This window comes from Rutilus rutilus (assembly GCF_951802725.1).
Source record: "Rutilus rutilus genome assembly, chromosome: 3".
NCBI classification, from domain to species: Eukaryota; Metazoa; Chordata; class Actinopteri; order Cypriniformes; family Leuciscidae; genus Rutilus; species Rutilus rutilus.
Window position 1 is genome coordinate 6,575,631 of NC_140211.1, and position 26,142 is coordinate 6,601,772.

The 26,142-nt window shown below is 39.4% G+C and overlaps 2 protein-coding genes across 2 annotated transcripts in view; both read right to left on the reverse strand.

Moving 5' to 3' along the window:
• LOC311287751 (basement membrane-specific heparan sulfate proteoglycan core protein-like) overlaps window positions 1-26,142 on the reverse strand; it is a 280,443-nt gene that overhangs the window by 127,749 nt on the left and 126,552 nt on the right. The window lies entirely within an intron of this gene.
• LOC311288357 (uncharacterized protein) lies at window positions 9,679-24,754 on the reverse strand (the record flags this gene model as incomplete). Its single annotated transcript, XM_084405722.1, has 4 exons — window positions 9,679-9,844; window positions 10,510-10,620; window positions 17,737-17,994; window positions 24,739-24,754. 4 exons carry the CDS (start codon window positions 24,752-24,754, stop codon window positions 9,786-9,788), a joined length of 444 nt encoding a protein of 147 aa, XP_084261848.1. The 3' UTR covers window positions 9,679-9,785.

The window sequence follows — 26,142 nt, forward strand, 5'->3', positions numbered from 1 at the left end:
TTCTTTCTTAAATTGGAACGTAAAGTCCACACTAGAGGCTTAGTAACTACTAGCTAGTTTGTAACTAACTCTGAACTTTATTCCGTTGCACCATTTGTTCGTAAGGCAGAACGTAGCTAGTAGGTCGTAAGCTCTCCGTAAAGTAATGCGTAGTCGCATAATATGACGTTTAGCCTCGATGATCCAATAGCAGCCTTCAAATACATGAGCAGATGTTGTGTTGAAATGCTGTGAATTTCAGTTTATCCTTCATTCTTTTGCTTCACGTTACTAACGGTTTCCATTAAATACGATACTTGATCATGAATAGCTTAAGTGTTTTTATATGTAAATAACATTCAGAAACTGTAGCCTATTTGAAATGAAATGAATAAGGATCAATAAATAAACATTGATAAAAAAAAAAAAAACATAAGAAATTATGTTTATTGATTTATGACTGATATTTGACATGCACAACATAGACCGATGCACACAGCGGCATGCTGTTTAGGACGGGTTCGTGTTAAAGATAGCCACACTAACAAAGTAATCTTTTCACATAATGTTCTCTCTCTTAAAATGTAAGCGAGTGTAAATGTCAGCATAATCATATATGTCTAAAGAATTGAAGTCTGTCAGGTAAAAGAAGAGCTTATATTGATGCAGTTCAGTCTGTCTGATATTTTATTTCATCCGCTACTCCTGATCGGAGGCTGCCGTAAATATTTAGTTTATTCGTAGAGTTACGCTTCAACTAAGTCTAATGGTGCAACGCAAAAATATTTATAAGTGCGTAAGTCGTACATTTAATGTCCATTTACGTCAAAACTAGGCTAAGTTATAACTTACGCACAGCTGGTGCAACCGGCCCCGGCAACCAGACTGTCCGTCTGCTTCGGTTCAGGCTTGGGTCTACTCAATTCGAGATCGGTGGTAAATAAGACTTTTATTATAAATGACTTTTTTACTTCGTGTGAGTTGGACTGCTTATTTATTACGGAAATCTGGCTTACCGTCGGTGATTCAAGCCCTCAAACTTTTACCTTCAAACCAGACCTCGCTTAACTGGCCGGGGTGGCGGATTACTCTCTATTATTAAAGACACATTCTCATACCACCAAATAGTACAAAATGACTACAGAAGTTTTGAGCTGCAACTTTTTGTATTTGAACTGAATAGTCCACTTTTGATTGCCTTGTTATATCGCCCTCCTAAACACAACGCAGAGTTTTTAAACGAGTTCGCAGATTTTTTGGGTGAATTTGTACCAAAGTAGCCTTTGATAAATTGTTAATTTTAGGAGATTTGAATGTGAATGTGTGTTGCACAACATTCTCTTTAGCTAAACAGTTTATTACTTTGATAAATGCCTTTGATTTAGATCAGCATGTAAATGTTCCTACCCATCAGGGTGGACATACTCTTGATCTTGTGTTATCTTTTTTTTTTTTTTTTTATGATCTGGAGATAGTGGACAATGGGTTTTCTGATCATAAATGTGTTATATTTTCTATTCCTACATCATCAAACTCTTTGCAACTTATACGGCTAGTCCGTAAATCCCGATTAATTAACTCTGATACTAGTACAGTTTTCTCATCAGCTTTTTGCAATACTATGCAAGCTATGGATGCAAACCAGTATAAATTAAGTGCAGAGGAGCTTTTGTGTGAGTTCAATTTTACATGTGTGAATGTTCTAAACATAGTAGCTCCCGTAAAGACCTTAAAACCTAAGCCAAGAGTTGACCCGTGGATTGATGATAACATGCGCTCCTTGAGGCAGTCCTGCAGAAGAGCAGAGCGTAGATGGAAGAAGGATAAGCTTCATGTCTCTTTTGAAATATTAAGTGATTCATTGTTAAAATACCAAAAGGCCTCGAGAGCAGCAAGATCCAATTATTTTATGAAAATCATTACTAAAAATTATCATAGACCAAGAACTCTTTTTACTGTTTTTAATTCTATTATAAATCCACCTGTTTATGAGTATCCTGCTGTATCAAGGACTTTGTGTGATGATTTTCTTACATTTTTTGTGAATAAGATCAATGACATTAGATTGGGGATATCTTGCCCTTCTTTTGATCCTTCTATCTCGACGGCTTATTCGGCGGAGTTTAAGCAATTCAAACCTATTTCTCTCTCCCATCTGCAAGAAATAGTGGGTCAGTTAAAGCCGTCGGGCTCCTCTATGGATGCCATCCCTCCATTTCTCTTGAAACAAGTTGTTGATGCCGTGGGGCCTTATCTTTTAAACATCATAAATCGATGTCTGGAAAACTCCATAGTACCAGAAGCGTTAAAACATGCTATAGTTCGGCCGTTTTTAAAGAAACCAAACCTAGACTTAAATGTTATGGCCAATTTCAGACCTGTTTTAGAGAAGACAGTGTTGCAACAATTGCAGAGTTTCCTGGATGAAAATAAGGTATATGAGCTTTTTCAATCAGGTTTTAAAAAATATCACTCGACAGAGACTGCACTCCTGAAAATTCTAAATGATGTGTTAATAGCTGCCGATTCTGGGGTTTCTACCGTACTTGTATTGCTAGATCTGAGTGCGGCTTTTGATACGGTAGATCATTCTATTCTTCTTGCTCTCTGGAGCATTGGGTTGGTATCAAAGGAGCTGCCCTAGAATGGTTTAATTCTTATCTGTCAAATAGGAAGTTTAGTGTTAATATTGGGGAATATTCGTCGGTGGCTGCTGTTGTGTCTTGTGGTGTTCCTCAGGGATCCATTTTAGCCCCCATTCTTTTTACGTTAGATATGCTTCCATTAGGGTCTATTTTCAGGAAACATGGGTAGTCGCTCCACTGTTATGCAGATGACACTCAAGTTTATTTACCCCTAAAACCAAATATTGATGGACTAGAAACACTTAGGGCCTGCCTATCTGATGTGAAAGCTTGGTTATCTTTACATTTTCTCAATTTTAATGAAAATAAAACTGAAATTATAGTTTTTGGCTCATCTGATTCTTTTACTCAAATAACCCTAGGTAATTTAACACTTTCTGCAAAGCCTAAAGAACTTGGGTGTTGTTTTTGATGATGGTCTGAAATTTGACAAGCAGATAAGCTCAGTCTTCAAATCCTGCTTTTTCCAGCTCCGTCTTTTAGCCAAAGTAAAACCTGTTTTATCTTTTAATAACTTTGAAAGATGAATTCATGCATTTTTAACATCGAGGTTAGACTATTGCAATTCACTGTATTACGGGATCAGCAGAGCAGCTTTATCCCGGTTACAGATGCTACAAAATGCGGCGGCAAGCGTTCTGACGTACTAGAAAACGGGACCATATTACTCCAGTGCTACGTTATTTGCACTGGTTGCCTGTACGATATCGTGTTGATTTTAAAATTCTTCTTTTGGTATTTAAATCCTTACATGGTTTGGCCCCGCGTTACCTTTCGTATCTACTGACAGAACATCTTCCAGTTATGTCTCTCCGGTCGTCTAATCAGAAATTATTACGTATTCCGAAATCAAATTTGAAAAGTAGGGGTGACCGTGTGTTTTCAGTGGCTGCTCCCACACTGTGGAATGCGTTACCTTTTAGTTCAAAACTTAATGCAAAAAAAGAAGTGCTGCATGGGGTGTATAAAATGTCGGTGCTCTTTGGTTGTGGGATAGTACAGTATATCTCTGAAGACAAGAATTCCAAGGCACTCGAATGTTAGTGAAAAAAGTTAAAAAGCCTTTATTTCATTCATGGCTTACTTAAAAAAATTGGTGAGAAGCACCTACGCGTTGCGGCTACATGCCTTCATCAGGGTGTGTATAACAAACAGCATCTCAGTTCATTTAACAGCAGCTAATTAATCAAATTAGAAACACCTGGTCACTCTGTGTAAAGCAGCTCGAAGAAAAAAAAAAAGAAAAAAAAAGGAATTCAAATGCGTTACCTTTTAGTATTTGCTCCATTCGTGGCTGTTTTTAAAGACTAAACACTTTTTTTTTCTTTTTTTTTATTAGCATATGGTCAAGGATGAAATGTATTGCATTGTGTGTTTTTATTGCCTCTTATATTGATGTAAAGCACACTGGTCAACTGGTGTTGTGTTTAGTAGTGCTATAGAAATAAAATTGGCACTGACATTGACATCCTCCATATGCCACATTATGCGCCCCACCACAATTACAACATTTTGCTTCAACATTACTTCCACATTTTCCATACTCATGTTCTTTCACACAATGTGCACATCTCTTTTTGGCTCTGCATACACTTGCAATATGTGACCACAAAACCAGTCACATGGGTTGTTGTGTCATGTACTGTAATTCATAATGCTACCTAGGGACGTTGTGTTGTAAGAGGAAGAAGAAGTGGGTGAAACAAGGAGAGAGAAGAAGTGTGCTTAGTGCTAAACATGTGAAGTTACTGTTCGGAATAAAATGAGAGGTCTTGAAGATATACGGTGTCGTGCTTACTACTAATACAAGATCTAACATGGGTCAATTTTTGGAAATTGAAATTTATACATCAATGGAAAGCTGAATATAAATAATATAAATAAGCTTTCCATTTATGTAAGGTTTATTAGGATAGGGCAATATTTGGCTGAGATACGACTATTTGAAAATCTGGAATCTGAGGGTGCAAACAAATCGAAACATTGAGAAAATCTCCTTTAAAGTTGTCCATTTATGTTCGCGATTGTGCTGCATTCACTCACAAAAATAAATGTTTTATATATTTACGATAGGAAATTTACTAAATATCTTCATGGAACATGATCTTTACCTAATGATTTTTGGCATAAAAGAAAAATGTATCATTTTGAGCCATACAATGTATTGTTTGCTATTGCCACAAATATACCCGTGCGACATGTGACTGGTTTTGTGTTCCAGGGTCACATATGACCATATCTCTGGCAGTTATAACATCTCATTGGAGCACGCACATATGCTTTCACCTGAAAGCTAACATATCCAACCATCACTTGGTAACACTCCTCTTTCAAAGCGTGACATTACAGACAGACTTTCTTCCTTATTACCTTCCCTTATTCCTTTGCAATCGCTTTGCTTCAATTACATTTCCTCCTTTTATATTCCTCCTCAGCTCTGTCATTGTTACATCCAATGGGACCCCTGTAATTACTCCACATATCCATGTTTTTTCACCTGTTTGCTTACAACTTGAAATCACTTGTTTACACACAACACAACCTTAATTTTCTTTATCCTTCTGTTCCTCATTTTCACTTACCATCAACTCTCCATCCTGAAGTACTCTTGCACACTTAATCTCTCCTGTTTGTTTTCTCAACTCATTTGTTAATTCATTTGGGTTTATCCCTTTTTTACTCCATATCCCTCTTTAAATCTCACAATCATTTTGATTTCCTCTGTCCTTCCACTTATTAACACCTTTCCCTGTCCTCATCTATACTCACTGAATCCTCTTCACTATCTTTCTTTCTCTTTTTTTTTTTCAACACTTTCTCTTCTCCCACCTCCCACCTGTACCCACCCTGTCTCCATTTCATCATGGTTCTCCGAATCATCAATCTTTTGTTTCTGATCCAACTTCCTCTTCTTCTTTTTTTCCGCGATTTCCCCATATTCTTCTTCTCAATATAATGATTTCTATGCTTTTCAAAATTCAGTATGAATTTATTTGAATTGAAATCGAACTTTTCCGTTACTCCGATCTGAAGACACGCTGCTTCCGTCTTCCGCCTACCATCCACGACCCACCCTGTGACACTCAGTGAGTAGTTGTGTGTTTGTCCCTGAGTTACAGGTGATTGCTGGAGGACGTGGCTTTACACCTGAATGACATTATGGCACTTTAAAAGACACTGCACAGTCAAACAGAGATAGAGAGAACTATTGCTCGCTGGTGTTGTTGCTGTTCATGAGGCTACCGGAGAACTGACGGGATGTGTGGGTTACGGGAGATCACATCCCACATCGGAGTTCTCATTTGATCCATCTTCCCCGATTATAATGCATTGATTTGGACCTTTGTGTATGTTTGGTTGGACTTGCTACTTACACTCACATGCTGACATGCTGACTAACAATTACACTGATCACTTCATGTTTCTTACTTTAGTTAAATAAATCGTACAGTTTATGCAGCGGTTGTGTGGCGTCTCCCTTACTTTGTTGCGATCTAAGAATATAAGCGTAACATACCTAGTAACAGAAGGGTTTGCATATGAAGAACCAATCAAATTGTAGGGAAATTATGTAATTTATCATGTCATTTTTGCTCCTATTCTATAAAAATGCTTGTATTCTTTTTGCTGGTGGGATTGTCTCTGAGATTGTCTGAGATCCTCTGGCCGTGATTAAAGCATATCCGAAGGCATTGTCTTGAGTCTGTCAGTTATTATTGCGCAGTAAGTTAGTTTGTGGAGCAAGTTATGTAGCGAAACACTAGAGATCTTACTTCTATTCCTAAGTGATAGTGTTCGAACGGACCGAGACGTCGTTCGACTCTTTGTGAGACTCTTAGGCGGGGTTAGATTGCGGTCAGGTAACTATAATTCTTAGGCATTTTATGCGGTCAGAATAGCTACATTTAGGCGTCAACCCGCGCGGTCAGAGGTGAACTCAACTGAGTATTTTCAGGTGTTAGGGACACTCGGTTCAGGAGCGTAGGGGAAAAATCTACCATATACATGACCACTTTCAAGGCCCAGAAAGGTAGTAAAGACATCGTTAAAATAGTCCGTGTACTCCAGTGGTTCAACCTTAATGTTATGAAGCGACAAGAATAGCGTCTCTAAACTAGGGATGCGCGGCATACCGGTACTGCAAAAATAATGGAATATATTATATTTCAAACGGTACAATATCATAATTTTGCTCAATTCGGTATTTGATGCGCTGCTGTTTCGAAGTTCACCGCTAGGCGGCAATGCGCTACCCAAACTGACGCGGGTCACGCAAAACCGGCAAACGGCGACAATGGAGGAACACGATGGATCAAACAGATGAAGCTCATTCTACACGCCCGAAATTAATAAATAAAGACAGCAGTAGGAATGAAATATGGCATTACTTTGCCTACAAAAGTAATGAGAAAGGTGAAGCAACAGACCTCAATGCACCACTCTACAAACGCTGCTTTAAATTTGCCACGGGAGGCAACACATCAAATCTGGCTAAGCACTTGTCACTTGCTCATCCTGACTTGTTCAAAGAGTTCAGAGATCGACAGGTGAGTCCATCATTCAACTGATTTAATTTAGACTTTTATTCACAACACTGATCAGCACACATAGCCTACATAAGAGCTTATCAGTTAAATATGATACGATAAACATGAAAGCTCAAATGTGCTTGTATGACACGCTAGAAACAATGAAGTTTAGGTCTCATCATTTTTGCACTTTCAAACAATCATATATTAATTGAATTTGAATGAATAAAGAGATTAGTGATATTAATTTTAGTATTAGTGATAGTAAAATGAATGGCATATTACTGCCGCTGTGGCGACCCCTAGAGGAATCAGCTGAGAGAGAAAGAGTAATAGTAGTAATATGAATGTTACTAATATGAATGTTAGAATAACACTTTACAATTAAAGAGCGTTGATGGTACATTAAATAAACCAGTGGGCAGCTCTGGCCCTCGAGATCCACTTTAATCAAGATCTTCAGGATTACTAGAAATATACAGGCATTTGAGTTCGATCAGGGTTCTAACAATTGTTCAAAAGAGCAAATCCAAATGAGTTAAAATCCACACTTATTTATTTAGTCATTTGTTTATACAGAACATTTGATACAGAATAAAACTGGCATGTTTACTAATTACTGAGACGAGTGATCTAGAACAAGCAACATGATAACAACACACACACACTTTTTTTTAATCTTTTTTTTTTTTTTTTTTTTACAGTTTATGGTTATGACAAATATAGTTTTCACAGATTTATAAACACAATACAATTTTTATAACGAAATCAACACATTGGAGGAATGCCCCAATAATGAGTTCCTGAGTTTTATATTTATAATGATATAGGCAAGCAATAAGAGTAAAGAGCAAGAGTGCTGTTCTTCCTGGAAAAGCATATTGCAAATCTGATATAGAAAAGTTTAATAAACAAGTTCGTATGAAGTAAATTACATTTCAGACATATTTTTTTGCTAAATGAAAAGTTTTAAACAAAGCCACATGAGAACAGTTGTTCATAATGAAAGAATCTCTGAATGAATGATTTGAATTAGGGCTGCACGATTGATCACAAGGAAACCGCACCTGATTTGGCAACGGCTGCAATTATTTTATGCACAGTTTTTCAGGGCAGAATCGGTAGTAAATGCTCCATCAGAACACCAGAGGGCGTCACACACTCACTCAAACACACACATGCACGCACACACACACACACACACACACACACACACACACACAAGAGGTTCATAAATGCTTCTCGTGTTTGGAAAGATGTTTGACGCGTGTTGCTTTTTCAAATGCACGTTATAAGTGACTCAAACTCACAGTGTTTACAGAGCCGTACATCAGTGACAAGCTGCGCATAAAAAAAAGAATCGCAGCTTTTGCGATTTCAAAATCGCAATAAGCCAAATCAGTTTAAATGTGATTTTATGTAAATTGCGATTAATCGTGCAGCCCTACTTTGAATGAATGGTTCAATGACTCACTAATTAACAGTGATTTGCCGCCACCTACTGGAGGATTTCCACTGCACTCTGGAGAACAAGGGTACGAACAACGTGCTAAAAACAGAAACGTTTTTCTTTGTACAGATGACAATGTTATCAAAATTATCCCTGTTCACACGGACCCGTAAAAAAAAAAAGACTAATAACATTGTATTACGCATGCCAGACAAGTAGTTGGCGATGTGACTTTGTGCACAGTCCCATAGTCTTCATTTACACACACATTATTTTACATTCTTATCACAAATGACATAATCTATCATGTTTTTTTTTTTGTTTTTTTTTGTTTTTTTTATTCTAAGGATGTTAATCTTGATAATACTGTATCATTACTTTGTCCTCTGGATAAATTTCATCTTCACAAAGCCAGAAACATTCACTATAATCCCAATCTTAAAATGTTCTCCTCTGATATAAAGTCACTTTTATTTCCTTTAAGAAAATGTCAAAACCTTTGAACACAAAGGGTTCGAAAAACAAATATCATCATTAAGTTTGTTGTAAGGAATCTTTCATTTAAAAAAGCCTATAGACTAAACACGCAATAGCCTACGCATGTGCATGATGTCACTGTTTTCACAGATTTGATAAGGGTCTCGGTTTCAAAAACTTGCAGTTTGAAACACGTTTTTAAAAGTTTGCGTTTTTCAGGCCCCACAAACGCCACTGTTGTGTAAATGAACACCCAAAACACACAAAAATTATTTCGTCAGGTTTGTTTTTGCCTGTAAAAATACCTCAATAATAGCCTTTTTTTTGTATCACAAATACATTCCATAATAAATTACAATAGCAAGAATCACTGTTCTGTCAAAAATGCAGGCCTACTGTAAGCTCTATCTATTAAAACAAGCGTTCTCAGGGAATGTTTATGATTGGTGGTGTTGATGATATTATTTCTTTATTCTATATACTATTTGTATATATTATCACCCGCCCCCCCCCACACACACCCTCACCCTCCGCCCCTCACCCAAACCCCCCCCCACACACACACACACACACACCCTCACCCCCACCCCACCTTCCTGCATCCCTGCAATTATATGACACATTTGAAGTCTATAAAAGAAGAACCAACTACAGTATTTTCAAACCATATGTTGACCGAAATAACAGTCTTTTTACTGTTTAATATCAGGTTGGAGTTTCTTCCTCTGCTACAGTGAACTGACTTTGGTCTTCAGCAGCTGAAACTGTGAAATACACACACACAAAAAAAAAACATTTTCAGCATTTAAACGGACATGTTTTATGTTATTATATTCTTTTCACTTTTTTTTATTTTAGAGAGAGAGATTTACATTTATTCATTTAGCTGACGCATTTATCCAAAGCAACTTACAATTGCTATATATGTCAGAGGTTGCACGCCTCTGGAGCAACTAGGGGTTAAGTGTCTGGCTCAGGGACACATTGGTGTCTCACAGTGGATTCGAACCCAGGTCTCTCACACCAAAGGCATGTGTCTTATCCACTGCGCCACACCACCCCAGGTGGAGACAGAGAGAGAGACAGAGAGAGAGAGTGTGAGTGAGTGAGTGTGTGTGTGTGAGAGTGAGTGAGTGAGTGAGTGTGTGTGTGTGTGTGTGTGTGTGTGTGTGTGTGTGTGTGTGTGTGTGTGTGTGTGTGTGTGTGTGTGTGTGTGTGTGTGTGTGTGTGTGTGTGTGTGTGTGTGTGTGTGTGTGTGTGTGTGTGTGTGTGTGTGTGTGTGTGTGTGTGTGTGTGAGTGAGTGAGTGAGTGAGTGAGTGAGTGAGTGAGTGAGTGAGTGAGTGAGTGTGTGTGTGTGTGTGTGTGTGTGTGTGTGTGTGTGTGTGTGTGTGTGTGTGTGTGTGTGTGTGTGTCAGACAGAAGTTTTACCTCTTGCTCTGTAACATTTGTAAAGCAGCACGACTGTCGCTAGCAGATACGGAGAAGCGGCCACAAGAAAACTGAGGATTTTGAGGACAGAAATCTGACCTGAACGTGACACTGAAAAACAGAAACACAAGAACATTATTGAGCAACAAAAGTTTTGTGAGTGAATATAAAAGCTTCCATCACCATTTCCCTTTCAGAGCTCTGTATTAAAGGAATAGTTCATTTAAAAATTCATATTCTGCTGAAATTTATTGACCCTCATTTTGTTCAAACCTGTTTGAATTTCTTTCTTGTGTGGAACAAAAAATATATTTTGAAGGATTCTTTCATTTTCATTGTATGGACAAAAATACAGATACATTTTTCCAAATAACTTATTTTATGTTCCACAGAAGAAAGTGATTCATTTTAATGTTTCAGGGGTGAGAAAATAAATCATTCTCTTCAGAACAAAAATGACACTGACCACATATGAGCACAATCAGATTCATTCCTTCCCGTTTAAATATATATATATATATATATATATATATATATATAATTAATGAAAAGTTGTGGGATGTTGTTTATAAGGTGTTGATTTCACTAAATCTCAGTATTGTCACAATCACCAGCTGAAGTGCCCTTGATAGCCACCAGAGGGCACTCAACCCCAGATCAATGACACTCTGTCATGGACTTCATTACCCATAATCCTCTGCCCGAACTCATCAGCACTCATTGTTTTCAGCTGTGTCTCATTAACCTTGTTAGGTCACCCTTTATAAGCCTGGTCAATTCAGTCATTCATTGTTAAGTGTTGCATGTGTCTTAACTGCATTTCTAAAAGTTTGTATCCTGATTCTCTGCTCGTTCAGTTGGATTTCTCTGTTCGCCTCAGCCCTTAACTCGGTTATTGTTTGCTTCTATATGACCTTTGCCTGTTGTGGATTACCCTTTCAATAAATATTAGTGGTGGTAAGATGAAGCCTCATGAAACATTGAAGCTTTTCAGCCCAGTGGTTCACTGAAGGGTTCATTTCTCGAGGCTTCATTTGCTCACACCACCTGGTGGTCAAAGAGTGTAAAACAAGCAGATCCATTACAGATGACCAGGCCTGACAAAAAGTTGCAAAACGGATGGAAATGGTGGTGCGTTGAACACCCTGTTCTGATGACGCAAGACTTGCTTCTACGGCAGCTGAGAAGGACATTCTTTGTGTTCTTTTTGAAGAACTTTCGGTGCCTGATGAAGTCGGTATAAGTATGTGTTTAATACTGCAAAATACACTCAATGTTACAGTCACTGCCCTTGATGTCCACAATAAAAGAGAACATCCCAATCAATTGAAGGGATTTGTGGAAACTGTGATCCAACATTTGCCTCGCATTTCAGGATGAAAAGACAAACATGTCTTCTAATATCTTCAACTGTTGCGTATACCGAGCTGCAGGACACATTTGTAAGCGACTTTACTTGGACCCATTGTGCGAGCTGTCTAGCGTGTGGTTTATATACATGTTGCTGAGTATTAGGCTGACATTTTTGACAAACCCACCTTACAAGAGTAAACGTATCTCAAACCCCGTTGCACACCGAAACATGTCGTTCAACCCGGAAACTGTAGGAAAACATTGCGCACCGGTTTGAGCTTGAACAGTGTGATCTGTGATCAAGGCCGGAATTAGCATTGAGCTTGACTGGTCTCTGCTGTTACCTGTTTTTTTATGTTTGATTTGTACAGTTATATGCCAGTCAGAAATTATTAGCTCCACTGTCGAGCCAGTACGAGCGAGGGCTATAAACGGGCCAGCCGGGGCTAATCGTTTCCGACTGTGATCTTAGAGGCCATAATCAAACTGCATAAACTGGTATTTATAATAATTTTACATATAACGACTATTTAATATTACATCTAAACTTTGACTATGCTAGGCATGTTGCATATTAACATGTTCCATGAAACTCAAGCATAATGATGTTCTAGCTGAGGTCATTTGTATGTGAGTTTGTCCTGCCCTGTCTGTGATACACTGTATTTTGTGCCAGTTAAGGCTTAGAAATAAAATCCACATAGACTAATCTATTTATATGAATATAATGTGTATTTTCTGGTGGTGTATAATGATTGTATAACATAACTGTGTAAAAACCGTATTGGCTTGACATAAATTGGGCTATAAAATGTGTGTGAATCAATTATTTGGTCATAATATGCATAAGGGGTGTAAAGATCACCCATTGGCCCAACGGCCTGGGCAAAGGAATAATGTGTGTATGTCTTTTCAGCGCTCCATTTAAGTTCACTTAATTTATTGGAATTTAGTTTCAATATTACTTTAGTTCTGCGCTTAATCTGACTCCAATTTCAAATGATAATCAAATTTAGATTGTGTTTCTGATTAGAAAATAGTCATAAATATTGGTTATGAATTAATTTAGATCTTTGATTATTCTGAGTATCCCATACTTTCAATTATTCATTCATTAAGGGACCCGATGCCGCACAGAGTCACACGCCCCGGGTTTACGTGGATCTCACGGACACAGCCTCGCCAGTCTGATCTTGGTCAGAGGGTGCAGGGTTTGCTAATACCTCTTAAGTCGGTTGTCTACTGCTCACGCATACAAAAAAAGTATAGTTTATTTAGCCACTTCCGTACAACTTGCCAAGTCAGTGATGGACAGATATCAAAAGGTCTTCAGATGACGTGCCCACTGCTCCGTTCATATGTGCCTTTAGTTTGACCTATCCTGGACACAAAGCTGCGGTAGCGCCAGCCTCCTCATAATCTACTAAGATAATGAGTTCAGAAAACTTCAGAATAAATCAAGATGTAACATTTATTTGTCAGGTAAAAATGTATTGTGCCAATTACACAAGTAAATGATTAAAAGCCAATTCAGAAATAATAAATACATGACATCATTTACTCAAAGATGACTCTAAAAGTAAGCAATGCATTCCTGACAGAGACACAGTGGTGTGTGTGTGAGTGCTTTCCAATGGAAAACACTGAAACAGCACTGTATGGGGATCGTTCCTGGTTACAGGCTTCCCCCAGACTGCTCTGTCACCTACCCTTAAATACCCAGACCAGAACAAAAGGGTTGTACCAATATTTCTGTTCCCCAGGGGGTAGCATCTGGTTTCAGGAGATATCTTGAAGAGACATCACCCAAAAAGAACAGTATTCTCTTAAGTTCTCAATCTTTCTCATTAAACCAATGACTGCAATGAAATTAAGACCATTTTACCAATCACACTGAGGCACTTAAAATGATACCAAACATGAAAAAGAAAAACAATAGATTCACAAGATACATCATATGTGTTATATAGACATTCTTAGTGAACTTTTGGTGACTTGACTCAGGGGGAGAGGAAGGGTGGAGGGAGAGGGGGATGCAGAGATAAGGAAGAAGAAATGTTTGGACAGGACAATGTCCTGCGCTCTGTCTTTGCTATCTTCTGTCCAGGGTGCGTTTTATGGCTTTATTGCAGGGTGAGTTTGGTCTTAGCAGGAAAATCAGTTCTTACAGGCAGTGTTGTGCGTGAACGAGTTCAAAAGAACGCGTTCATTGAACACGCTCATTTTTTCGTGAACGTTGAACTGAACGCAACACATTTTTTAATAAAGAACTTGAACGTGAATTAGTTCACATTATGTGTCATGAACGGCAGACATCACTGTAAATGAACGTTGGAATTTGTTTTCCATTGAAAACTGAGTGACATCTGTTTTCTCTTTTGAAACGCAACGAGAGAAAGTTCCTCCCTCCTGTATTCTCGCTGGTGCCGCTTAAATCATGTATCACCAGACAGAAATGGTTTTGACATTGTGTGCGCAATGCATTGCGGGCAACGTAGTGTCCGGCTGAGAATAGTTGAATAGCATACTGGCTTCCGCACAACGTTACCCGTGATGAATTGCAGCAGAGCGGGGTAGGCATAGCAACGCCGCGTAGCAGGCAACGACGAGAGCGCGGAGGGCTAGAGGAGCGAGAGAGAGAGAGACAGACCAAAGACGAGAGTGAGAGAAAGCGCTGCAATTTAAAAACAAATGGCTAGTGGAAGTGATGGCACGGAGACGGACACCGATTCTCCTTATGAACATTTAAAACAATTTTACACTCTTGCAAACCAAGACCCCGACGGCAAAAATCTTACCTTTCTGTGTAAGATATGTCCACCTGCGCAGCAAAAACAAGTTAGGACATCAACAACGTCCTTCTCGAATTTGAAACGGCACATTGAGTTAAAACATCCATCCAGTGTAAATGCATATATGCACGCCCTCGAGGGTCATAAGGGAGGAAAGGGAAAAAAGACCCCCTGCCAACCCCAAACGCAAATGACACTGCCAGCAGCCTTCAAGAGGTCCGTGGTGGTCTCACAGGAGCAGGTAGATAAACTGACTATCGACTACATTGTGGAAGATTTACAACCTCTAAGCAAAGTTGAGAAACCCTCGTTCATCAGACTAGTGACAGGTTTGCAACCAACCAGACATGTGCCTTCAAGAAAGCAAGTGCAGGGACTACTGAATAGAGAATTTAAGGAGGTTATCAATAAATTAAAAAGTGAACTTGCCGAGCTTGATTTTGTTTGCACAACAGCTGATTGCTGGTCAGCTGTCAACAAGGGATTCATGGGCATTACAGTTCATTGGCTTGACAAACATGATCCATCACTCAGGAAATCAGCTGCACTTGCATGCCGTCGTGTCAGGGGGTCACACACATATGATGTACTGGCAAAAGTACTGGCAGAGGTGTACAAGGAATTTAAAATCCAGAACAAAATTGTGTGCACAGTGACAGACAATGCCTCAAATTTTGTTAAGGCATTTAACTGTTTTGGAGAGGGTGTTGCTATTACAGCTGCGGCTGCAGCTGCTGATGAAACAGTGGAAGAGGCTTCTGTCCAGGCAATTGACAGTTTGGATGATGGTGATGGTGATGATGATGATGATGATGGGCTTGAGCCAGCACCCCTCTCAGCGTTAGAGGATCCCTGCCTCCCCCCTCACAGAAGGTGCATGGCCCACACCTTAAATCTTGTTGCTGCCGACACAAAGAATGTAACTGACAGGCAGTACAACACACTGGCGAGGCCTGTGTTTTCCAAAGCATGCGCTCTGTGGAACAGAGTTAAACGGAGCTCAAAAGCCTCAGATTTGGTTGAGGAAAAGCTAAAGATTGGCTTTGTCACTCCAAATAACACACGATGGAACTCAATGTTCCTCTCCATGCAGCGCCTGAGTCACATAGCCACATTGACTCCACAGGCCAGCGACCTGATAGCGCCAGGTGATCCAGCTCCTGAATATGACAGGCTGCTTCTGCACAACGTCTGTGATGAGTTCGGCCTTCGGCGGTTTTCCCCACAGGAGATTGATTTCATCCATAACTTTGTGAGTGTGATGCATCCCTTAGCCGCTGCACTAAACATTCTTCAAGGGGAGAAAAACACATTCCTTGGGTACCTGGTGCCTACAATTGTGCAGCTGAGAGGGTTGAGACTTGAGAGGGCTGCTGGATGAGAGCTCAAAGCCTACAGCTACAGAAGGTCTGGCTGCATGTCGTCCTCTCATCCAAACCATGATTCAGGCAATCTGCAAAAGATTGGATGACAGGCTTGAAGAAAAAGAGAACATCCTGGCAGCTGTGCTACTCCCAATGTTCAAGTTGGACTGGGTGTCGGATGACATTCAGCGCTTGCAGTACAGAGTGATGCTGAAGCAAGAAGTGCAATCTATCTCTGTGGTGGAGTCTGAACAAGCGCAAACCTCTGCAACAGAGAGAAAAAGCAGTGCTTCCTCCTTTTTTAAATTCAGTCGAAGCCCAGTAACAGTCACCAAGTCCGAGGTGGACATGTACCTGGATGCCCCAACTGCTGACAACTTCAATGAGTACACAGTCCTACCCAAGCTGAAAAAGCTGTTTGTGAAGTACAACACAGCAATCCCGTCAAGTGCTCCAGTGGAGAGGCTGTTCAGCACTGGTGGCCAGATATTTAGGCCCAGGAGAAACCGATTGGGAGATGCCAACTTCGAAAAACAGTTGGTGTTGAATGCAAACAAAAAACTCTTTGGACTGACCTGAGGGGAGAAAGAAGTATCCAGGGGGTGGGGTTCAGTTTTCAGTTCGCACTAGTGTAACCATGTTCCTGTAGATCATGTCCCCAGCACTGAATTGAAAAGGTCACCAACTACTGTATGAAAGTTGAAGTTACCTACCTAAAGTTGCATAAAGTTCCATCTTACACAAAGTTACATCTTAAAAATCACTGTATCAACCATAAAGATACGCAGTTTCCTTAAAAATAAAGTTTTTTGTGCCTTTGAGTTTTGCCTTCATTACCTTCATTCAAGAGTTTTGCTCATTTCATACACACACATATGTATATATAATATCATATATATCAAATAATATATACATATTTCATATTATATATTCTTTTTTTAATTAAATGCTGGTAGATTTCATTGCACTAAGTATAGAACTGGTCTACCTTGTCTGTACTGCTGCAAGTTTCATCACCTGGTAAGAAACCCACAATTGCAGTGTCATGAGCAAATGTCTACAATGAGCAGCTTCAAAGAACGTATAGTGATTTCTAGCTCGTAGTGTGAAAAAAAGTATTTATTTGAATATCTCACGAAAAAAGTAAAATGAACTGAACTTTGAACTAGTTCAGAATTAAAATTGTGAACTTTGAACGTGAACTGTTCACTTTGAGCATGTATGAACTGAACTTGAACTAGTTCAGAAAAGCTGTGAACTGGCACAACACTGCTTACAGGGGCAATATTATTATTCTAAAACTGGAAAGTGGCTGGGTTTAAACCATGAGTTTATATATATGTCGAAATTTTGCACCAAGATTGGAACCGCTTCCTGAACCAGTCATCAATGACGTCATTGGTCTAAAGCCATACAAGCCTCGATACGAGCTTCACTGAAAGCTTCCGGGATTTCTCGACACACACTCCGAAGCCTCGGCACAGAACGTAACATCACTAATAAATACTGTGTTTGGATCCTCAACCTTCGTGTCTCCGACCAGTAGGCTACATGACAAGTTTATTTTGCATGTGATTTGATGGTTATGCTTTCGTTTATGTGAAACAATAAACACAGATGTCAATAACTGATTTTGATCCAGCAGAAATATGAGCCAGAGACTATAATATATAATAGTATATAATAATGGTGTGGCGTTTCTCATTAAATCATCTCACCGTTCAAGACTCCAGTGACTGAGATCCAGCTGTGGAGTGACTGTCCTCTCTCTGTTTTACAGTAGTAGAAACCCTCATGTGACTTTGAGACAGTAGTGATGCTCATCTCTCCTGTCGTCTGATTCTGGATCAGTGATCCGTCTTTATAGAAATCAGCGCTGAGGATCGGGGAGTTTGTAGATCGATGTAAACAGTGTAGAGTCAGAGTCTCTCCCTCAATCACAGGATCAACAGAACTCTCCAGAATCACCTCACCGTCTACAAACACAAGAAATACATCAACAGATGTTAGTGACGATACAGGCTATATTAATCAGAGCCATACTTCAATTATTAATACGATCTGGAGGGTCAAAATGTCCACTACCTTTAATCTGAGAAACTGATACTTTTATTCAGCAAGGATTCATTATCAAATGTGATGCATTGATCAAAAAATACATTTATAATGTTACAAAAATTTTATATTTCAAATAAATGGTGTTTTTCAAACTTTCTATTCATCTGTGGTGATGCGCTCCATCATGATAATGATTAGGGGCGGATCGGGTATGCGCGGCGAATATAAAAGAGGGACGGAATGGCGCCTAAGCGAGCGCGTCATTCTCGTTCTGGAAGTGACGTCATCCTGGCACGCAGTGTTTACGTTCGGGAGGTAAGAAATGTTGGTAGCTGCTTAATTCTGAATGTGCGTTAGAAAAGATCATTTAAGACTCGTTCAATTCACAGTGCGACTGAGGAGGACTGTAAATTCATTGATAACGTATCCGTTACGGCAAGCCTGTAATTTGCACCCTATTGAGTGCACGGAGCGGTGTGATTCGCCATTTACTGGTGAGTCATACTCATTATCAGGTTCACAAGACCTTAAATGCGCAAATTATAAACGATGTGATATATTGTTTTTTTTTAGTGATTTGATCCTATAATCCGCACCCTATTGAGTGCACTGAGCGTTGTGATTCACTATTTACCGGTAAGTCATACTCAGGTCAACGTTAAGTTTATGAGATTATAAATGTGTAAATTACAATTATCGTGTGTTCTGTTTTTTTAGTAATACAGGGGTGGTGTTACAGCAGGCTTGGTGGGAGTAGCTGGGCTTAGTAACGACCGATTGGATTGTGTTTCCCCCTTGCCAGAAACTCCTCGACCATTTCTCAGTGACTAGTTCTGGAACAGCGTATTTGTTGTGATCATCTGACTAATACTTTCTCTTATCTTTCATCCGTCTTGAGACGGCCGGAACGATAGCGCATTGTCGGCCGTGGTGACGCTTCCAAACCTAGCAAATTCAGTGCTGATCTTTGGGCTGGAGTACAGCGGCGAATAACTGGGTTGTCATTTCTACTTGCTCTTTTAGCAGAAACATTGTCATTTCTACTTGCTCTTTTAGCAGAAACATTGTCATTTCTACTTGCTCTTTTAGCAGAAACATTGTCATTTCTACTTGCTCTTTTAGCAGAAACATTGTCATTTCTACTTGCTCTTTTAGCAGAAACATTGTCATTTAAAGTATTTACGTTTGTGAAATTGTTATTGTGTGTTTTGTTTAATGTCTTACATGTATTTCTAAATCCGACCTGAGAAGGGTACACTTTTAAAATGTTGTAATCATCAGGCGACGCAGTGTTGGAAAGCTATTAATGAGCGTTGGCCAGTGAGTGGTTGCTTTTATTTTCTTTGTAAACAATTGATTCCATCTGTCCACATGTGACTCCGTCCAGGGTTTAACCAAAAGACTATTACGTGGAGCGTGCGTGTGTGCGTGTGTGTGTGTGTGTGTGTGTGTGGTTGCTTATGTCTCAATTTGCCCTCTTTTCCCTTTATCCAGAGTTGGGGTGTCAGCTCAACGCCCACGTCCTCCGGTGTGGTGGTGGTGTTTACCGCTTGCAGTGTTCACAGAGGGTGATTGGGTGCTGTGTGGTGAGAGTGCTAATAGTTGCAGTGTTCACTGGTCAGGCGAACTGAATCCCCAATTCTGAAATGGATAAGTGCTATGGTTGACATATTTACTCTAATGTGTGTTTGTATTATGTCTTTTGGTATCTTTCTTATGTGTATTTAATAAACGATTTGTAACGTTTCCTTGTCTGTTATCTGACCCAGTCACCACGTATCTGTGTGCTTGCACTTGATGTACAACTGGGTCCCCGGCCCATTTTCCGGGGTGGCGTAGTCTATTTTGTGCCATAATTGGTATTGTATTGCGCTTAAAGGAGCAAACTGCCACACATCAAAGAAAAGAAAATGTTTTCCACAAAAATATGAAGCAGCACAACTGTTTTCAACATTGATAACAATCAGAAATGTTTCTTGAGCATCAAATCATCATGGCTGCGTTCAGCCCCGACAAAACGTTGCACAACGTTTTTTAAACAGAAACGGTGATGCGTTGAACACACTAGCCGTTTCTCAATACCAAGTACGCAAAGCTCGGACTTGAGTCCTTGGTAGTTCGGACTTGACAAGTTCGACTCCGGAGAACGAACTCCCTAGGACGGGAGGACGCAAGTCCGATAATTCTGCAAATGGAACAGCGGCGTACTTGATAGCGTCACTCAGCTCGCTCTATCTCTTTATGTATATCTAGGCTACAAATAAAACAAAATATGTTATAAACCACCACTCTGCCTCTTTTCATTTTCATTTAAAAAAATCTTAAACACAATGGCCACACAAATGTGGTTCAGGCCAATTGATTATCTTCACTGCATATTTATAACACGAAATATAAAGCACAACCCTGACTCTTTTTGTTTTCATTTTAAAAATATGATCAATAAAAAACATTATAATATTGGTCATTAAAACTAACATTTAGCAAACAGAGACAGGGTTGTTGTGGGGTGGGGTGGGGTGGGGTGGGGTGGGGTGGGGTGGGGTGGGGTGCTGTGGCGCAATGGATAAGACAAATGCCTTTGGTGTGAGAGACCCGGGTTCGAATCCACTGTGAGACACCAATGTGTCCCTGAGCAAGACTCTGAACCCCTAGTTGCTCCAGAGGCGTGCGACCACTGACATATATAGCAATTGTAAGTCGCTTTGGATAAAAGCGTCAGCTAAATGTTGTGTCATTTTATTTTATTATATATACATACAGTGAAGAGAATGTAGGCAATATATTATTAAAATAAAATAAAAATATTTTATGTTTTAAATATATAAAATAAAATGACATAACCTTTTTTGTTAAATGTCAGTTTTAATGATCAATAATAGCCATTATAAAAGTATAAGTAGCCTAAAAGGTATAAGAAGCTATACAATAATAAAGCAAACGATTCAGTCAAACATAAGTCAGCTCTCTAGGCTACAACGTTAAAGTTAAATAGACTAAATATATAAAGCTATGAAACTTCACTTTGCCCTCAGCTTAACGTTTTGCCAGGGAACAAATTATAAATTAATGAGACAAATAAAATAAATAAATAAATAAATAAATAAATCGTCCGTTAGATATACAAAAGACGATTTATATCTCATGTTAAACCACTAGACTAGAGACATCCGAGCCAGCGGCAAACGTTAGCAGCACTAGCCGAGGAAAGGCTGTTCTCGCGGGGTAGCCTACATGAGCGCCGAACGTCCGATTGCCTGGTTCTCACAACTCCGAAAACGTCAGATCAAATTTTCAAATAGGCGCTATCTTTATAAATAAACCAAAGATTTGAGCTTTAAACAACTACATTCTCGCCTGAAATACTCTTAATACTGACACAATTACAGCAGTATTTTTAAATTACGCGGGGTTTCTCCTCTGCTATTGACGCTTGCTGGTTGGTGTGAGATGCATTCTGGGATACCTGGCTGTCTCAAGTCCGCACAAGTCACCTCTCAATGCATCCTCGGTAAAAGGGGCGGATCAAGAACACATCCGGGGATCTGAACTGGACTTGGCTAGATGTGAACTTTGAATTGGAACAGTACTTGGGCAGCGACTGATGACGTTTCACAAGTCCACAAGAACACAAGTACAGACAAGAACGCATATTGAGAAACGGCTTCTGTTCTGATTCTAGTTGCAACTATGGCAGCTGAGAAGGCCATTCTTTGTGTTCTTTGTGAAGAATTTTCGGAGCCTGATGAAGTCGGTATAAATACGTGTTTAATATTACAAAATATGCCCGATGTTACAGTCACTGCACTTGCCGCCCAGAACAAAAGAGAACATCCCAATCGAGTGAAGGGATTGCTGAAACTGAAGCACACATCTTACCTAATTCAGACTAAAACACATCTATTTAGCTTCACATACTGACTTTATTTGTAGTTCATACTGTTTTAATACCCTGTATTTTCTTTCTCATTTTAAGGAAAAACACTTAATTACAATTGTTTATTTCTATACCAAATGTCATACACTTGCATTGAAGCTAAAAATATAAACAACTACATCATTATGTTGATATCCTATATTTTTACAATAAAACTTACGACAAACATGTCTTCTAATATCCTCAGTTGTTGCGTATACCGAGCTGCATCAAACACATTTGTAAATGACTTTCCTTGAACCCATTGTGCGAGTTCACTTTAATACTGCGTGCTTTATATACATGTTGCTGCTGATTGGACTGCACTTCTGACACACCCACCAAACAAGAGAAAACGTATCTCAAACCCAGTTGCACACCGGTGCACGCCGTTTCCAGGAAACATGACGTTCAACCCGGAAATCGTAGCAAAACGTCGCGCACCGTTTTCAACTTGAACATGCCCCAGATTAGAATGATTTCTGAAGGATCATGTGTAAAAGTTTTTCTTTATCCATTTGTCAATCGAGTTAAAAATTGCCATTGGACAGTACACACGTGGGAGCAACCAATCAGCTTTCGCCAAACCATCTCCCACTTGTAAATGTAACATGCACTGTCATTGGACAGTTAGAGAAATTATACGTCATTACAGCGGGAGTTTGAAGACGGGTTCGAGTGACGCAAAAATTTCAGGTGAATCTGAACGTGTTTGGAGAGGGATTGTGGATGATTTGTGAGCTTTAGCTGATTTCTGCGGAAAAAAGAAAGTCATTCACGGAGTGTGATTTAACGACTGAATTGATTGACTGAGGTGTTGTTCAAGAATGCCTGGAAGCAGTGGCGGTTTCTTCATTTGGGCGACTGGGCGGTGCCACTAAAGTGTGAAAGGGACTTTTTCAGTCACATTCGCATTCAACCACAGAGTTACACTAGCCATCACTGTTGTTCTTGCCTCTGGATATAGTCCAATCAGCGTCAAGTCGCGTTCTGTGATTACCGCCTCTTTTTGATACTCCACAGTATCTTCTTTACTGTAAGTTTTGATCAATATAAGGCAACCTTGTTGAATAAAAGTATGAATTTCTTTTAAAAAACAACAACAGCAACAGCAACAAAAAACTAAACTCTTACTGAGCCCAAACATTTGAACGGTAGTGAATAATGTTACAATATACACTCACCTAAAGGATTATTAGGAACACCATACTAATACCGTGTTTGACCCCCTTTCGCCTTCAGAACTACCTTAATTCTACGTGGCATTGATTCAACAAGGTGCTGAAAGCATTCTTTAGAAATGTTGGCCCATATTGATAGGATAGCATCTTGCAGTTGATGGAGATTTGTGGGATGCACATCCAGGGCACGGATCTCCCGTTCCACCACATCCCAAAGATGCTCTATTGGGTTGAGATCTGGTGACTGTGGGGGCCATTTTAGTACAGTGAACTCATTGTCATGTTCAAGAAACCAATTTGAAATGATTCGAGCTTTGTGACATGGTGCATTATCCTGCTGGAAGTAGCCATCAGAGAATGGGTACATGGTGGTCATAAAGGGATGGACATGGTCAGAAACAATGCTCAGGTAGCCGTGGCATTTAAACGATGCCCAATTGGCACTAAGGGGCCTTAAGTGTGCCAAGAAAACATCCCCCACACCATTACACCACCACCACCAGCCTGCACAGTGGTAACAAGGCATGATGGATCCATGTTCTCATTCTGTTTACGCCAAATTCTGACTCTACCATCTGAATGTCTCAACAGAAATTGAGACTCATCAGACCAGGCAACATTTTTCCAGTCTTCAACTGTCCAATTTTGGTGAGCTCGTGCAAATTCGTAGCCTCTTTTTCCTATTTGTAGTGGAGATGAGTGGTACCCGGTGGGGTCTTCTGCTGTTGTAGCCCATCCGCCTCAAGGTTGTGCGTGTTGTGGCTTCACAAATGCTTTGCTGCATACCTCGGTTGTAACGAGTGGTTATTTCAGTCCAAGTTGCTCTTCTATCAGCTTGAATCAGTCGGCCCATTCTCCTTTAACCTCTAGCATCAACAAGGCATTTTTGCCCACAGGACTGCCGCATACTGGATGTTTTCCCCTTTTCACACCATTCTTTGTAAACCCTAGAAATGGTTGTGCGTGAAAATCCCAGTAACTGAGCAGATTGTGAAATACTCAGACCGGCCCGTCTGGCACCAACAACCATGCCACGCTCAAAATTGCTTAAATCACCTTTCTTTCCCATTCTGACATTCAGTTTGGAGTTCAGGAGATTGTCTTGACCAGGACCACACCCCTAAATGCATTGAAGCAACTGCCATGTGATTAGTTGATTAGATAATTGCATTAATGAGAAATTGAACAGGTGTTCCTAATAATCCTTTAGGTGAGTGTATTTCTATTTCAGATAAATGCTGTTCTTTTGAACATTCTATTCATCAACGAACCCTGAAAAAAATGGTATACAACTGTTTTCAACATTCATAATAAGACATTTCTGAAGGATCATGTGAAACTGAAGACTGGAGTAATCATTTACATCACAGGAATAAATTGCATTTTAAAAATATATCCAAAGAGAAGTCTAGAAAAAGTCCAAGAAATATAAATGCAAACTTGCTCATCAGAAATTGTATCCACGGCTGGATCAATTCGTTATTAAAAGTAAGTCCCGCTCTCTTATTCTGAGGGAAATGCGATCTCTACGTCACTATCCAGGACCAGTTGAAGAGCTTCCTCACCAGTGTAGCGTGTCATCTTCCAAATGCGCAGGAAAGTGAATGAAACTTATAATGAAACTTAATGATCTTTAAGGCATTGTTCTTCACGCTCAGAGGGTTAACTCTATTGGCCTGTGACTACAGTATGTGCGCCTGAGCCGAAAGCTCAAATATATCCAATTAAAACGTGAATTATGTGTGGCTTTAACAAATGCTAACACGTTGCAGGCTAATAGAGATGAGAAACGAAACCCCCCATAACCAACTGAGCAAATAGTATGATGATTTAACATCGTTTGATAATCGACATAGTCAAATCCTCTATATACTATATATGTGGAGTCATTTGGACTATGGATGAATAATGGACATGACTGTATTCAGCTGAACCGAGCCTGAAACACACACAAGTATATGAAAACATCAGCCTTGAAAAGTGTTGTTGGAAGTTGGTAAATAAAGTAATAAAGCTATACATTTTCTCATGAACATTTACTCATGTCCACTATAGTCGCAGTAACCTTAGGTAAAGGCTTGCTGCTACATTTCTTAATACGCATCTCTGCTGCTGTATGCTAGTATTTTACTCCTGCATCAAATGAAAGACTGTAAAACACTTTTCTTAAACATATAAGGCATTGTTTGATTTTTCGTAGAATAAGCAACGGTTAATATTTAAATATGAATGCCCATCCTGGTTCTGGAACCCAGGGAATTTCCCAGAATTCAGTGATGTTGCTTAATGAAGATGCAGTGTCTCACCAAGAGAATAGAAATGTACCGCAAACATTTAGATTTACGAGACATTATTTTACGATATTTGGAATAGAACTCAAATATTTGAACTGAAATTCTATTATATCAGGGCTTGAAAATGTCACAATCTCTGGTGGCCCTTCGGGCAGTTACTCTTCAGATTTTGGTAGCCCGAACTGAATTTTACTAGCCCAAATAAAAAGACAATTTCTAATGTAGAAAATTGGTTAGGAGTAAAAACATCAATCAAAAACTTTCAAAACACAAATATAAACAATCGGATATAAAATAATAAAATCAGAATCATCAATACAAATATGCATCTGGTTCTAACTGAACTGAAATGTGTGTGAACAGTCTGTGTCAGTTTCTGAATCGGAGATATCAACAGAAGAGAAAATGCCACTCGATGTTGAGGGCATAGCGTCTCCATCAGCTTCTCCTCCTGTGCATCAGTCTCCACTTCTCTGCTCTTTTCTCTTGCTGGGGTTTTATGTTTCAGGTGTCTTGAACATATTCCATAAAACATCCAGGAACTAACTGCCTTGTCAGGGCAAAAAGATTAAACCTTTTACCCATTCAAAAACCAAACCATTTTCATTAGGATCATAGAGAAACATAATTGTTTGAACTTTGACAATTTCAGACTTTGTTTTCAAGTTTGTGTAT